This window comes from Haliotis rufescens, unplaced genomic scaffold, assembly GCF_023055435.1.
Source record: "Haliotis rufescens isolate VD_foot unplaced genomic scaffold, xgHalRufe1.0.p SCAF_9, whole genome shotgun sequence".
NCBI lineage: Eukaryota > Metazoa > Mollusca > Gastropoda > Lepetellida > Haliotidae > Haliotis > Haliotis rufescens.
Genome location: NW_025964383.1, coordinates 33,632,183 through 33,645,952, shown reverse-complemented (window position 1 = coordinate 33,645,952; position 13,770 = coordinate 33,632,183). Strand labels below are relative to the sequence as shown.

At 39.2% G+C, this 13,770-nt stretch overlaps 1 protein-coding gene across 1 annotated transcript in view; it reads left to right on the top strand.

The window, feature by feature from the left end:
- Window positions 1-2,224: 2,224 nt before the first annotated feature.
- LOC124111164 (location of vulva defective 1-like) overlaps window positions 2,225-13,770 on the top strand; it is a 40,982-nt gene continuing 29,436 nt past the window's right edge. Inside the window, exons 1-3 of the mRNA XM_046470780.2 lie at window positions 2,225-2,296; window positions 12,831-13,019; window positions 13,313-13,537. Coding sequence (XP_046326736.2) covers window positions 2,245-2,296; window positions 12,831-13,019; window positions 13,313-13,537 — 466 coding nt within the window. The 5' untranslated portion in view covers window positions 2,225-2,244. The remainder of the gene's footprint in view (window positions 2,297-12,830; window positions 13,020-13,312; window positions 13,538-13,770) is intronic.

Genomic DNA, 13,770 nt, shown 5'->3' with positions numbered 1-13,770 from the left:
AACGATCTAGCAATACTTGGAGGTAAAGACACATGATTTTGGCAAGGGTTTTATACACAACAGTTTCACCAAGGTTGTTCAATTATATAAACGTGTTGCAGAACGTAGACTTGGCAGCTCATGGTGTAAATTTCACTTTTTGTGGTTGTCAAGACTCATCATACTGCTATCAACCTACAGGGCATATAATAACAGGTGACTTCTCTATTGTTCACAATAACAACCTTCGTCAGTTATTCAAATATGGACCAAAATACCGTGAGCAACCTCCTACCAATTGGGATCACAACTTTAAAATCATTATTGGTGCTGTCGAAGAATATACCAAAATGGACTAAAAGAGAAAAGGAACCTGTTGAATGTCTCTAGAGTGGGTTACGTCAGTGCGTGATGTTGTCATTGGTAGAATGCACACACTTAAAAAGATGAAACGGAATTGGGATAAACTCATTCTGCCCCAGCCAGCTGTTATCCAAAGTCTGGCTGATCTACATGAAAAGTTTGTAGTTGTTCCCAAATAACATAACTATTATATGTAAGCATCACTACATTAATTGTTTGATCAAAGAACTTGGTATAAATAACATATCAAATAAAGCCACATATAAGGCCAGTAAGTTAACTGAAGAAGAAATCTGTCAAAACCGTAAATCAGTACTGTCAACTTTCGACTTAACATTACTCTAAAACTTCCATTCCTCTTTTGTACTGGATGCCAAAGCAAAGCTCCATAAAAATCCGTACAAAGAGAGAGATATTGCTGGGTCCACCAAATGTACCACCAAATCCCTTTCTCAAACACTAACCATAATCCTCAGTACAATCAAGGAAGGACATCATTTGCTGATGTAAATGTTTTACTGAGGTAGTACTTTACAGACCTTTCCCATCTAATGGTGATATTATTTAAACACATGTGTTGCACAAGATCTCTCTGAAGAGCAAGTTGTGCATCCATACGCTCATGTTACCTCTCTTTCTGAGGAACTATTTTATTCCGCGGTATAGCTGTTTCGTATGGATGTCAGTGTAAACATGAAGTCACAGTACTAAAAAAAAGTGTGTTTAGGCCTACATGGCGATGGAGCATGCACTGTCTATCAAAATTTCAAAGAGCGTTATACGACTCTTACTCAGAAATTGTTTGATCAAGGTTACAACATGCAAGGCCTCATTAAAGCTTTCAAAAAGTGTTAGGGTAGACATGTTGAAGACATTTCCAAATTTGACGCATCAGTGGTAAAAATGATGTCATATTTTGACATGTACCATATGTTCCCTTGGTTTTTATTCAGATGAACAATTGACTTGCCATTGCATGTGTTCATTACGGGTGTCACCGGTGGGGCAGGATACGCACACCTTTTCGCGAACACCTGATGATTCTTAAACACATGCTCATGCTTAATGCAGAGTTTTCTATTGCACATGGAAGGGTTTTGTCGCATCATATACATGTCAGCACTAGAACTTCAATAGCCTGATGAGGTAACCAAAGTATGTTACCTAACACAGGGCAAACCTGAATAGCCAAACAACCACTAAAGCAATACTGAAGATTTTTCCACCCAAACAGAGTGCTGAACATACGTTATCCACGCGTATCGCTAAAGATTTACAACCAGATGTGTACATATATTTGCTGGTGAAGAGAACCATTAAAAACATGAGAACAATACGTACCAGAAAATCGCGCTACTGCGTGAAAATTAAAGTTCAACAAACATTTTCTACACATGAATAAGGAAGCAAACATATATGAGATAACATATATCAAATCAATACATGATAAAAGTATGCAATTATACAGCTAGAAAATAAAATTTACGTGTCACTATTCTCCAGCAACGAACGAAAACGCACTGGACAACGACGATTGCAGTATTTTGCCGAATGGTGCCGGTCACTAGACTGTGACTAGACTGGTTTGCGACCCGGTAAGAAAACAGGTTTAAGCATATACACCTAAGTATTCAGCCGATGAAGGGAAAGAAGTGACACTGAAACGTCGTAACAATCAAATAGAAGTTGTTTCTATTAACAGGCACACGTCATCAACCTGTTTGTGAAAGCATTTTTTAAACTTTTTAAGTATTTCAAAGGACTTTTCCCCATAAACAAAGCCATCCAATGACAGGTATGCGTTTACTGAAAACGTCAGAATACTTAAGAATGTTAAGTATAAGTGGAACTACTTACAAGATAGATGTTACTGCACCACATGTAATTCTCGTGCATTCAGTCATGAAGGTTCTCATATGCCTGTCATGTTGGGTGGCGTCCGTCTTGACCCAATGTAAGTTTCATTACTACTTATCATTGTTTTTGTTAAGCCTGACCGTGCACATTTTAAGTAATTTGTACTTGTCAGTGAATCGCTATATATGCATATAATAAATATTCACTGTCACCGTATGTTGACGACAAATTAATAATATGTGCTTGATCGGGTGGTCAGACTCGCTGACTTGGTTGATGCATGTCATCGGTCCCAAATGCGTCGATCGATGCGCATGATGTCAATCACTGGATTGCCTGGTCCAGACTCTGTAGTCCAGAGTTGTAGTCAAAACCATGTCTCTGAGAGGTGATGACTTGAAATAAGATAGCTTATGTTTTTTTGCTTAAATATATATCTGTACATTGTACACGTTGATTGTCCTAAACATTCGTTGTTCAGCAGACACTCTTTGTGTGCTGTCTGGTTACAGTGTCTAACTTGACAGAAAGGCGGGAAATAGTCCATTTCTCACTTTCCTCTGGGGCACGGGTGGCCCAGTCGTCTAAGGCGCCGCGATTCGCTGTGCAGAGTTGCGTCCCTTGGGCACGCCTAAAACCTATGATTGTCGGTTCGAATCCCGGTTCGCCCCGATTAGGATTCTAGGTCTGTCCATACCATACCCGTGCTTGTGAGTTTCACCGAAGTGGTAAACGCCCGAGACCTGCATCACGTCGGGCTTTCCTCCCACATTAAGCTGACACGCCGTGATATAACTGTAATACTGTTAAAAGCTCACTCACTCACTTTCCTCTTTTGACGTTAATTTATACAACTATTGCCAAAATTTCGCTACAGATTCGAATTCTTCTGCTTTTTCTTTCGTGACCCTTCATCTCCTCCCCCTTTCTCTCGTCCCCTCTCTCGTCTTCCGTTCTGTGTCGGATCTTCTTTCATTCTCTCTCGTTCTCTATTCTTCGGGTTATATCTCCAAACGCCCTTGTGTACACCCGTGAAGATTCCGGGGTAGAATAGGTCTTCAGCAACCCATGCTTGCCGAAAAAGGCGACCATGCTTGTCATAAAAGGCGACTAACGGGATCGGGTGGTCAGGCTCGCTGACTTGGTTTATGCATGTCATCAAACCAAATTGCGTGGATTGATGGTCATGGTATTAATCAATGGATTGTCTGGTCCAGACTCGATTATTTACAGACCGCCGTCATATAGCTGGAATATTGCTGAGTGCGGCGTTAAACCACAAACCAACCAGCCAACCAAATCATACGTGTACAACTATTGCCTAAACGTTGTTTGACCAGGGTTACAACATTCAAGGCATTTTAGTTGTATCCTAAGTGTGGAGGACATCTCCAAATTGATGGATACGTAACAAAAATGATGTCGGATGAAATTAATATTTTGACTTGTGTCACAGGTTCCCGAATTGTTTTTCCATGTGTACAATTGTCTTCTGCTTGCTTGATTATCATTATGGTCTCTGCTTTTAAAGATATATATCTTATCACTGTGTAAGGGGTTTATTTTAATTGCTTTGGAATGAAGCTTCCGATGGGTTTAGGTTTTGAGATATATATATATATGTCTTATGGCATGCTCGTGGCAGTTCACGGCTATACCCACGTTCGGTGCTTCAATATGTACACAAAAAACACTCTAAGCTTCCTTGAGAGTAAACGGCCCAAGCTGCATGGAAGGCGCTAGAAAGTTTACATTGTCATAACCAGCACATCCTACTGGGTACCCATCCGTTGGATAGAAGGCAGATGCCATTTGAGAAAGTAGTTTGCATTGACACGTGTTTCAATGCAGCCAAGCTTGAAAAAGGCGATTACCAATTCATCTCATCTCAACCACCCGCGCTGCATAACCTCCACTTTGTAATTTGACGCCGTGCAGGCCTAAAATTGATGTGATTGTCACACCGTTTGAAGTGATGCCATGACACGTTTGATCAATGTAAGCATCATTTGTTGTCATAGTAGATAACACACCAACTTTAAGGGCCGATGCTGTGTACTGAGTATACTGTAAACAGGATTACATACATGCACGAAATGAAACAGACCATAACGTGAAACAAGTGCAATCCTTTGATGAATTCTTTCATTATTTAGCGCTGATCCTTCAGTCAGCAATTGACATGATGTGAGCCAGTGCAGCATTTTATGTTAGCTTACGAATGTGTCATGTATTCGAGCCGCGTTAGCTGCAACGTCAGTTCGTATTCTAAACTCTGAAATTAAATACAGTAATGGCTATAAATTAATATATTCTTTGAATGGTTTCATAAAATTTAATAGAAGTTGCCCAGATAGTATCAGTCTCAGAGTATCAATGTAACATTTGTTATGTCAATATTCATTTTTTAGATGACAAATTAACAGAATAGTTTCTGTTAAAATATGACATAAAGGAGCCCAGACCAACTCGGTTTCTGAACGGAAGAAATCTGTTATTGACAAACTAAACAGCCGGGGAAAAGAAGGTTTTCACTTTAAAAATAGTTGTATGAAAAGCAAAAAAGCTGGTACAGGTTTGAACCCCCGCAGAAAACATTCGCCCAAATGCAACATGACCACAACCACAACGCGGATTTTCGCACGCAGCTTTCCAAATCATTCATTGTTGAAAACGTGCAAAACGTGATTTTGAGACATTGGTCCAAATGCATGTGCGTGATTGTGGCATAAATATGGACAGAGCAGGCATTCAGTAAGCAAAAAACCACCAAGAATATGCCCAGACTTGCACAAGCTCAAAGAGACAGAGCGATCGGTATGGCCAATATGGGGGCTACTCAACGTCAGATAGCCAGAACCTTCAACTGATCCCAGACCACCATCAGTCCGCTTCGAACAGACAGGACAGACTCAAGACCGGCCAAGATCGAGAAGACAGAGAGTGACAACACCGACCGAAGACCGCTACATCCGGCAGCTTCACCTCCGAAACAGATGTGTGACGGCGACGTCAACGGCGTGCCATTAGCAGACGAACAGTTTATGATAGACTGGCATTGGTTTATATGGATAATTTTGTTTAAGTGCTGAGTTCAGACCAGTCAGGTCTTGTCACCGGGTGAAACCTTACGTTGAAAATATATTAAATAGACGAACATACGTCAGTGTTACTGGGGTATGTTGCTGTTAATGATGTAGCAATGATACTGATAAATATAAGTGGATTAATGGAACTTTAAGCAATTGACTTTATATACTCCTTTTAAGCTGACTTTCAAAGATAAAGCTATCACTCATATCAAACATGTTTATCTTACATTCACTTTTTAACTGCTCCTTATAATTGCATGTTCCTTGCAGGTGTTGATAATTACATAAATGTAATTTGATTGAAGCTAAATGTTGTCTGTATCTTCGCTACTACTATCACCACCAATGCAATATTCTTCATCTGAAACGTGGCAAGGTGGAAGAGGGAGGATTTGTCAGTTTACTTGTGGGGGGAGTTAAAAAAATACAAATACTTATGCTGTGCCCGTCCTTTCGTATTCTTTTGGTGTTGTTGATTGGAAGAAACAAGAAATAAAGGGTATTGTCACCCTCACACGAAGAATCATGTCAGAAACTAGATCACCACCATCGCTCTTCCCTCAATCGCATATATTTCCCAATTTTAATGGGAGGGCACGGTTTGATAAACGTTGAGGCTTCTCGGGATAGAATTGTATTGTGCACTTTTGTACACATTTTTTTGTCTGATAATCCTCTTGCGAAGCATGTCAAGACAATGATGACAACTAGACATTCAACAAGTTTTCTTAAACAAGGATGTGGGACATAAGCTCAATGTCAATGTTGATTGTGTTGATGGTTCTGTACTGCTGGACGGTACAGAAATGATTGTTAACCAAGCAAAGTGCCATATCAAATAAGCTAAGACTCAGTTTTACAGGAAGAGGTTATCTGAACGACCATTGCATCGAATTTATGTGCACTGTGTTGAGAAGATAAGTAACTCTGCATAGTCCTTCGCTTGGATGAAGTCTTTCTGTTTGCTGCTCAGGATCTGTCACTTTCCCCTCGAAACCGTCAATGTATGATCAAAATGTAAATATGAAATGTAGATAATGTAAGGGATTTAATGAGACTGTCCAACAGTGTCAGTGGATGCCCAGCTTTGGCACAAACGCAGTATCTTAAACGAAATGATGGTGTAGCCCCAACACAAGCTCGCCTATAGTGTCACCATAATCTCTTTCAAAGCATCCAGTAAATATGTCAACAAGATTAGTGCCAGTCCAACAGGATTAAGTATTCCCCTCTGTCTAGCCATTCATTTAGCATAGGGCACAATCAATCGTGTATCATGGAAAAAATATCCTATTTTTGGATACTATCATTAGATGCATTATACATATATGTGCATGTGCATATAACAAGTGCAGTGACTAATTACACTAATAAGGTATACAATTAGTAAAGTGTTAGAACTTATGTATATCCTTTTAAGAATTATTTGTTAGTTTTCGTAACTTTTTGGTTTGCCTTTTCTTTGTTTTTGTTCATCTCAGTTGTTAGGTTTGCTTTATTTCAATTTGGTTTGTTTCGCTTCGCTTCGATTCGATTTTCGTTCGTTTCAATTCGGTTCAATGCGATACGGTTCGGTTTCATTCGGTTCGCTATATAGTTTGATTTGCTTCGGCACGGTTTTGGTTCAATTCGCAGTATGGTTTGCTTTGGTTGGGTTCATTTCGGGTCATTTCGATTCACGATACGGTTTGATTCATTTTGATATGGTTTGCTTTGGTTTGGTTCGTTTCACTTCGCTTTTGAGATTGGCTGATCAGGTCAACGCTCAAAATTTGTTGTGATACAAATAACTCAGATGATCAGGCTGATGCCATTTGTTCCCGACCGCCGTCATATAGCTGGAATATTGCTGAGTACGGCGTTAAACAACAAACAAACATTTGTTCCCAACTGGAGAAACAGGTGACCCAAAGTGAAACGACTTGACAACAAATAAACCTTACAAGATACAGCTAATAGCTGTTTTGTGTTTTTCACCGTTTATTCAGGAGATTTTGTATTTTGGTCAAGAATATTTTCATTTGGCATCTACAGGTATATATGGGGAGTTAATCCTGGTATGGTAGATGGGGCCTATGGTATGTGGTTGTAGCACGGTAGTAAAAGGTGTTGATGTTTCCCAAGTCTTTATGTAGAAAAATAACCCTTTTAGATTTATAAATTGGTAGTTCATCTGGATCATACGGAGGATTATCTTCTCCACAGGACCACCTAGAGATATCCTTCCAGCTATCATCAAGGTAGCGCTGTATGAGGTGGGGAGGAACACTTTCAAAATAGTGTGTTTGGTAATCATGATCATCTTTGTTTTTGGTATGTGAGGTCTTGACATAGCAGTCTCCTTGAATAATTTCAATGCCCATAACTCTCTGTATTAAATGACCCTCTACTTTATGTAGGTGTTTTGGAACAAACGGATATGGTTTGGTGTTCCCTTGCTCGACATTCCCTGACATTGTATTCCCTGACAGGACATTGACTGATTTATTGTCTTGAGCTGATTCCTTTTGGTCGAAAAACTTATGATTCTTCAGTGGACGTTTTCGTCGTTTTCTTGACATACTTCTTTTGAGGTGAAATTCTCTCCGAATGGAGTCTGGAATGCTGCTGCCATACTCCCATGTGTTTCCTCTTTCTGGATCCTTCCATTTCACTCTGTAGTAGATTTTGCCATTTGCTCTCTTGGAACTAACAATTGAGTGGATGTCCTCTGGATTGAAAACCTGAGGGATATCCTTGGTTTGATTACCTGATGTTGGACTCTGACTTGGAGGTTTTACATGGCTGTCGTCAAGTTGTTTTCTGGATTTTGGCTGGTGATACTTACTATTCACTCCTCTTTTCCCTTTGTTTACTTTTTCATTTAGCTTGGTTGGAGCATGATTTTCCTTCGTCATTGTTGTACTGGGACTGGCAGGTTTTTCTGTTGTACTTGGAGCAGGGTTTATCTTCTTTGTTGGGTTCTTTTGCTTCGGACTCTTGTTGCTGGAAGTACCTGCCTTTGTTTTGGAATTGACCTTCTTACCTTTCTGTTGTGGAGGTGATTGATCAGTAGCCTGGTAAGTTGAACTTGTTGATGGGGAATTGTCGCTGTCAAGCTGAGTATCATTGACAGGTTCCTTGATGTCATCCATGACTCCTGAATCTATGTTACTTGTGTCATTGAGGTATGGTTCTGGAGGATACTGTGGACGATCAGCAGGATCAAAATATGGCTTCAGACGGTTGGCATGGACCAGTGGTTTGTGTATTTTGTCGTCGGAACTTCGGCGTAGTTTGTAGGTATAATTTGGACCTGTATGTATGATATAAAAATATGCGGACCTCGCTTTCGAAATGTCACGCTTGCAACCCAAGTACCAAATTGTGCGACTCCCAATTGTTCTAGGTGCCTTAGGTTTGGTACCTGGCAATCTGTTGAGTGACTTTGGGAGAGAAGCCGGGTTTGCTACTGGGAATACAACCCTTCTGACAATCTGGGTAATGCAGAAGGCTGCAGTGTTTGGGGCTCTTTACATTCTCCAAAAAGTTCTCCGTGGGTTTTACTAGGCAGCACTTCCTGGGAGTTGTCCCATTCGCTGCATGGGCTGCGTGTAGAGGGGGAAAGGGCCCTGAGCTGATGATGAACCTGATCAGCCTTACAGTGCCAGGATCACCCAAACCCGCTTTGCTGCTTTTTAAAAAAAATTATCTGTAAATAATAATATTAATAATAATAATAATAATATAATGCGGAAGGCTGGAGTGTTGGGGGCTCTTCACATTCTCCGAAAATTTCTCCGTGGGAGTTGCAGTCAGTATGTACACATGTATCTAGATGTTCTCTACATTGGACTACTGTGTATCAACTTGTATGTCTATTTTGCTACGTATGTACCTACATGTTGCATTTTATATTTTTTGTTTATTTGTTGCATTTTGAATATACATTTCCAGTTTCTTTACAACGTAACAATACCAGTGGATTCTAGCATGTATATCAAAGCGAGTCAATTGAAAATAAATGAGTGTGTGAAAGGAAGTCTATGGTTAGTAAAAATTAACCTACATTTGCCACACATTTTGTAGGAAATAATATTGGTAAAACAGATTTTCAAAATTATCATATTTTCCGATATAATGTTTTATAGTAACATTGAGTTCCTTCGATATTTTAACAGGTTATATAAATAATATTAAGTTATAAGTTGTATTGAAATAAGGCGCTTCAGAGATTAAGAGATTATTTTTTTAAATCAACAGAATTCAGGGAACATCTCTTCATGATTGAGTTTACAACAACAATGTATTCTAGAATGTTAGTTTTCAATCCATACCCTATCCAAAAATTAACTATCATTTACATATCAAATTCCCTTTTCCTTTCATCTTGGGTAGTAGATTACTCTGTTAATTATCAATCCTTACAGTTCTTACACTAGTGCTAATAGTTTCAGAAGTGTTCAGAATGGTTGCAATGCCCCATCAAGCAAAAAATAGATTCACCTCAAAAAGGTGTTTAAAAAAAAAATCTCCATATCACTCCATATATGCAATTTTGTTAGCATTGAGACCGTCATATTTTTCAGTGCGAACTATAAAGTCTTAATTAAGTTTATCTTGGGGAGTTGGGAGAGATGAAAACAAGTGATTGAGTTTTGGATTGATGAGAGATTTAAAGGCCTACGTCCCCTATAAATAGTGGACCTCTCCCAAAGATGGCAGTGACAATCTTGACCTCAAGCGGTTGAAATGGTACATGTATGTATAGCTCAAAGGCAAATCAGCCAGTAGGATTTTCAAATACATAAGCTCGTCTTTAAAATTAAGATTTATTAGTGTGTTACACACTATATGTTACATTATTATGATCATTTTAAATACAATAGATAAAATATTATGCCCAGCCAACAAGGCTTATGACACAGAATAAAACAATACTATTACAATAACAGTCTGAATAAAGTCAAATTGACCTCATCAAAAATGAGTGCACTGAGACGCACATAAAATCTAGCGTTTGAAGCACAGTTGCAGTGATATTGTATAATGTGTAATGTCACACTGAGCAAGGAATGCTAACTTCTGTTGTTTATCATAATTTACAAAACAGGGATTTATTAAAGTGGCATAACTGAATAAATCAAATCTTATGTCATCATACTGATTACATTCAATAAGGAAATGCATTTCATCTTCTATTGCTAAAGTAGTATTATCAGCACGATATTTACATATTCTATCTTGTAGTTGAATGGGAGGCTTGGAGTACCGACCAGTCCCAAAAGATAATGGGAGTGATCCATATCTGAACTTAGCTAAGATACGTCTGTCTTTTCGCCGCTTCACACTCTTTACAATAGAGCTAAGATAACAGTTATGCTTAAAAGTTCTATGGGTTCTTTTTCTCCATTTTCTGATCTTGAATCATCCCAGACATCTTGAAACCATTTCAGTTGATCTTCATTCAGAAACCTGGTTTTCATCTGAATGCTCCAATCATCTGTCAGAATCCTCCCAGCATTATAAGTATGCAGAAGTGTTATTATTCTACTGTCCCATGATTTATTTCTTGCAACTGACCCGTTATACACTTTTTGAGGTAGTCTGTATTTCAGCAAGATGCGGTTGTTAAACGTAATGCAAAATAACTCTGTTTTTTGTTGAACTGAGCAAGATGTCCATCCCATATCTTCTCTTGTGGCAAAACTAGAAGAATGCTCACCATCACCAAGGTAGTATCTACGTGCTTTCTTTTGGATGACCTGGATCTCCTTGTGCACAATTGCACCCCATATTCCTGCAACATTAGAACAAGACTGGTTCAACAAGTGAGGTATAATTTGGTATAAACTTCATAAGACATCCCACCAGCACTAATAAATTTAGTGTATAAAGCTGACAGTGTTCCCCCAGCATACTTACATGATTCCTTAACTGTCTTTTTCATATCTAAATGTTCATTACCGATATCTTAAGTTGTCAGTGATACTCAGGTCTGTTCACAGTGGCAAACGCCTTTTGCATGCCAACAAAGCATACAAAAGTCGATTGTGTACACAATTTTCTGTTCTGTATGGTATTACACAACACATATAAATGATCCATACAACTCCGTTTGGGTCTAAATCCATTTTGTTCTTCTGCTAAAAGTGTATTCTTTTCAAGCCACGTTTGGATTCGTTGATTTAATAAAGCAGTATATACATGTACTTTTCATGGAATAGAAATCGTTGACAGCCCTCTATATCCAAGTGAATCTCTTGGTTCACGTCCTGATTGTGGTTTAGTCCTTCCCTCCAACTATGTGGTGAAACTGCATTTTCAAAAGACAACACAGTGTGGGTTCTGAAGCACTTCAATTGGTATACCATCTATGCCAGTTGCTTTTCCCTTCTTAATACTTATAACTGCCTTCTAACTGTACTTCAGACAAATCAATTGGTTTGTTTAAGGTTGTTCTGGTTGTCCATCACTAGTATCATTACCAGGTAGCTCTTGGCCTGTAGATAGGTGTTGTTGTGTGTTACTATAATGTTCATCAACAAACGTTCCTGTTAAACCATTATTTAGTAGATTACTGGAGGAATCCTTCTTGTGGGAGAGCACTCGATTATGTTCGGTTATGACGTCACCATTTTAATCAAACACCTCCATAGTTATACTCTGTTTTCTGTCGTAAGAAAGGCCGAGGGACCAATTCTTTTCCAGAATTCTTTGCAATAACCATTCTGCTCTAACTTCAGTAGCTCATCCTGTTGTCTTAATTGACAATTTCGTTCAGCTTTTCTTAATGCTTTAATATAACAAACAGGTTTCTTTTGCCCAGAAAATGACGACGACACACCTTTAATAACAGAGTTCCTACTACATGTCAGCCATTCCGTTTAGATCTACACACGTCATCCCACATATTCTGTAACACATCAGACCAGCAAGGCTTGTACTTTGATTTACATGTTGATTTACAGGTTGAATTATTTCTCTTAGTCTTCTTCAATTTAGCATCTATTTCACTTGTAACCAAATCCATAAAGGAAGAAAATGCAGCACTGACATTTCTGTGCTCAGCTAGCTCATTTTCAATTAGGTATTTGGCCTAAAATAGACAATCGCAGGAAAGTTGGTTACCCACGGATTACTAGAAAAACGAAGTATGAAGAACGCTTGATAATAACTTGAGCTTAATACAACCAGAGTAAGTCAGTATTAGATTAACAGTGACCCGTAATTACTTACGAACGAACCGTATGTTTCGAAAGACCACACAAGTAGCATTACCACCTATAAACGGTCTAGCGATACCTGGAGGTAACAACATATTGTTGTTGTTGTTTTAAATGTTTAAGAGGTCGACTTTTGCCTCAGCAATTTTGTCTGACCTGTTCCTCTTTGGTACGTATGTGTATGAGTTGGGTGCACATATATATTGCGAGTTCTTGTATTGGTACGATTTCTGTTTTGATGCTGAGTGAAAGGCCTCACAGTCATATGACCGCCGGGTTTTGCCGAATGATTTTCACGATAACATGGTACATAGCATTTCTGGTTTTGTTTCAGTAAACCTAGCAGGGAAACCATTGAGTGCGAGCTCAGTGTATGAAGGATTCCCACCAGAACACGCGATTGATGGACGCTTGGATACATCTTTTGAGTCAGATTACTCTGCAACCGGACACGCCTACTGGCAAATTGATTTAGAAAACAACCATCACGTCAAACAAATAACCATCCTCTTTCCATCCTTTGGTAATTATATTACATCTCATTACATGAGTTAATATTTGACTACGCCTTGATAATTTTTTCTCTGATATTAACGGTTAATGTCAGAGGAGGGGCACTGGTGGCCCAGTCGTCTTTGGCGCCGCCAGTCGCTGTGCAGAGTTGCGTCCCTTGACAAGCTGACATGCCGTGATATAACTGACTTGATGTTCAAAGCAGCGTTTCCTCCCACATTAAGCAGCCTTTGTAAATTCAATTATGTTCAAAGCAGTGTTAACCCCATACTTTCACCCAGTACTGAAATATTTGTTATACAGAAGGGGCTGTGGCGGAGAACAGAACAATTTCCCTCTCCTCGGATTCGAGTTTTGATTCTGCCCATACTTTCCTGTGCGGTCAGAGTATCGGTGAAGGTGCCACGACATTCACCTGCCAGAGGCTGTTTACAGTACGATACGTCCGTGTCTCCACCGACCGTCCCCCACTTTCTCTTATTGAGATAAAAGTGTATGTAGAGGACTCAGTACAGTCGCTGTCTGAAGGTAAGTCTCAAATATTGTTGAGTATATTATGTTCTCGGTCGCCAGGCGATAGGCTAGTGGTTAAAGCGTTCGATCACCACGCCGAAGACCTCAGTCAGGTTTCCGACAGTGAGTGTGCTCCTCAGTGATATTGTTGGAAAATTGCGAAATACGTCGAAAAACTAAACTCACTCACTAACAGCCTGTTTAGAGATTTACGAAGGGAATAATTGCTAATACTAACATGCATGACT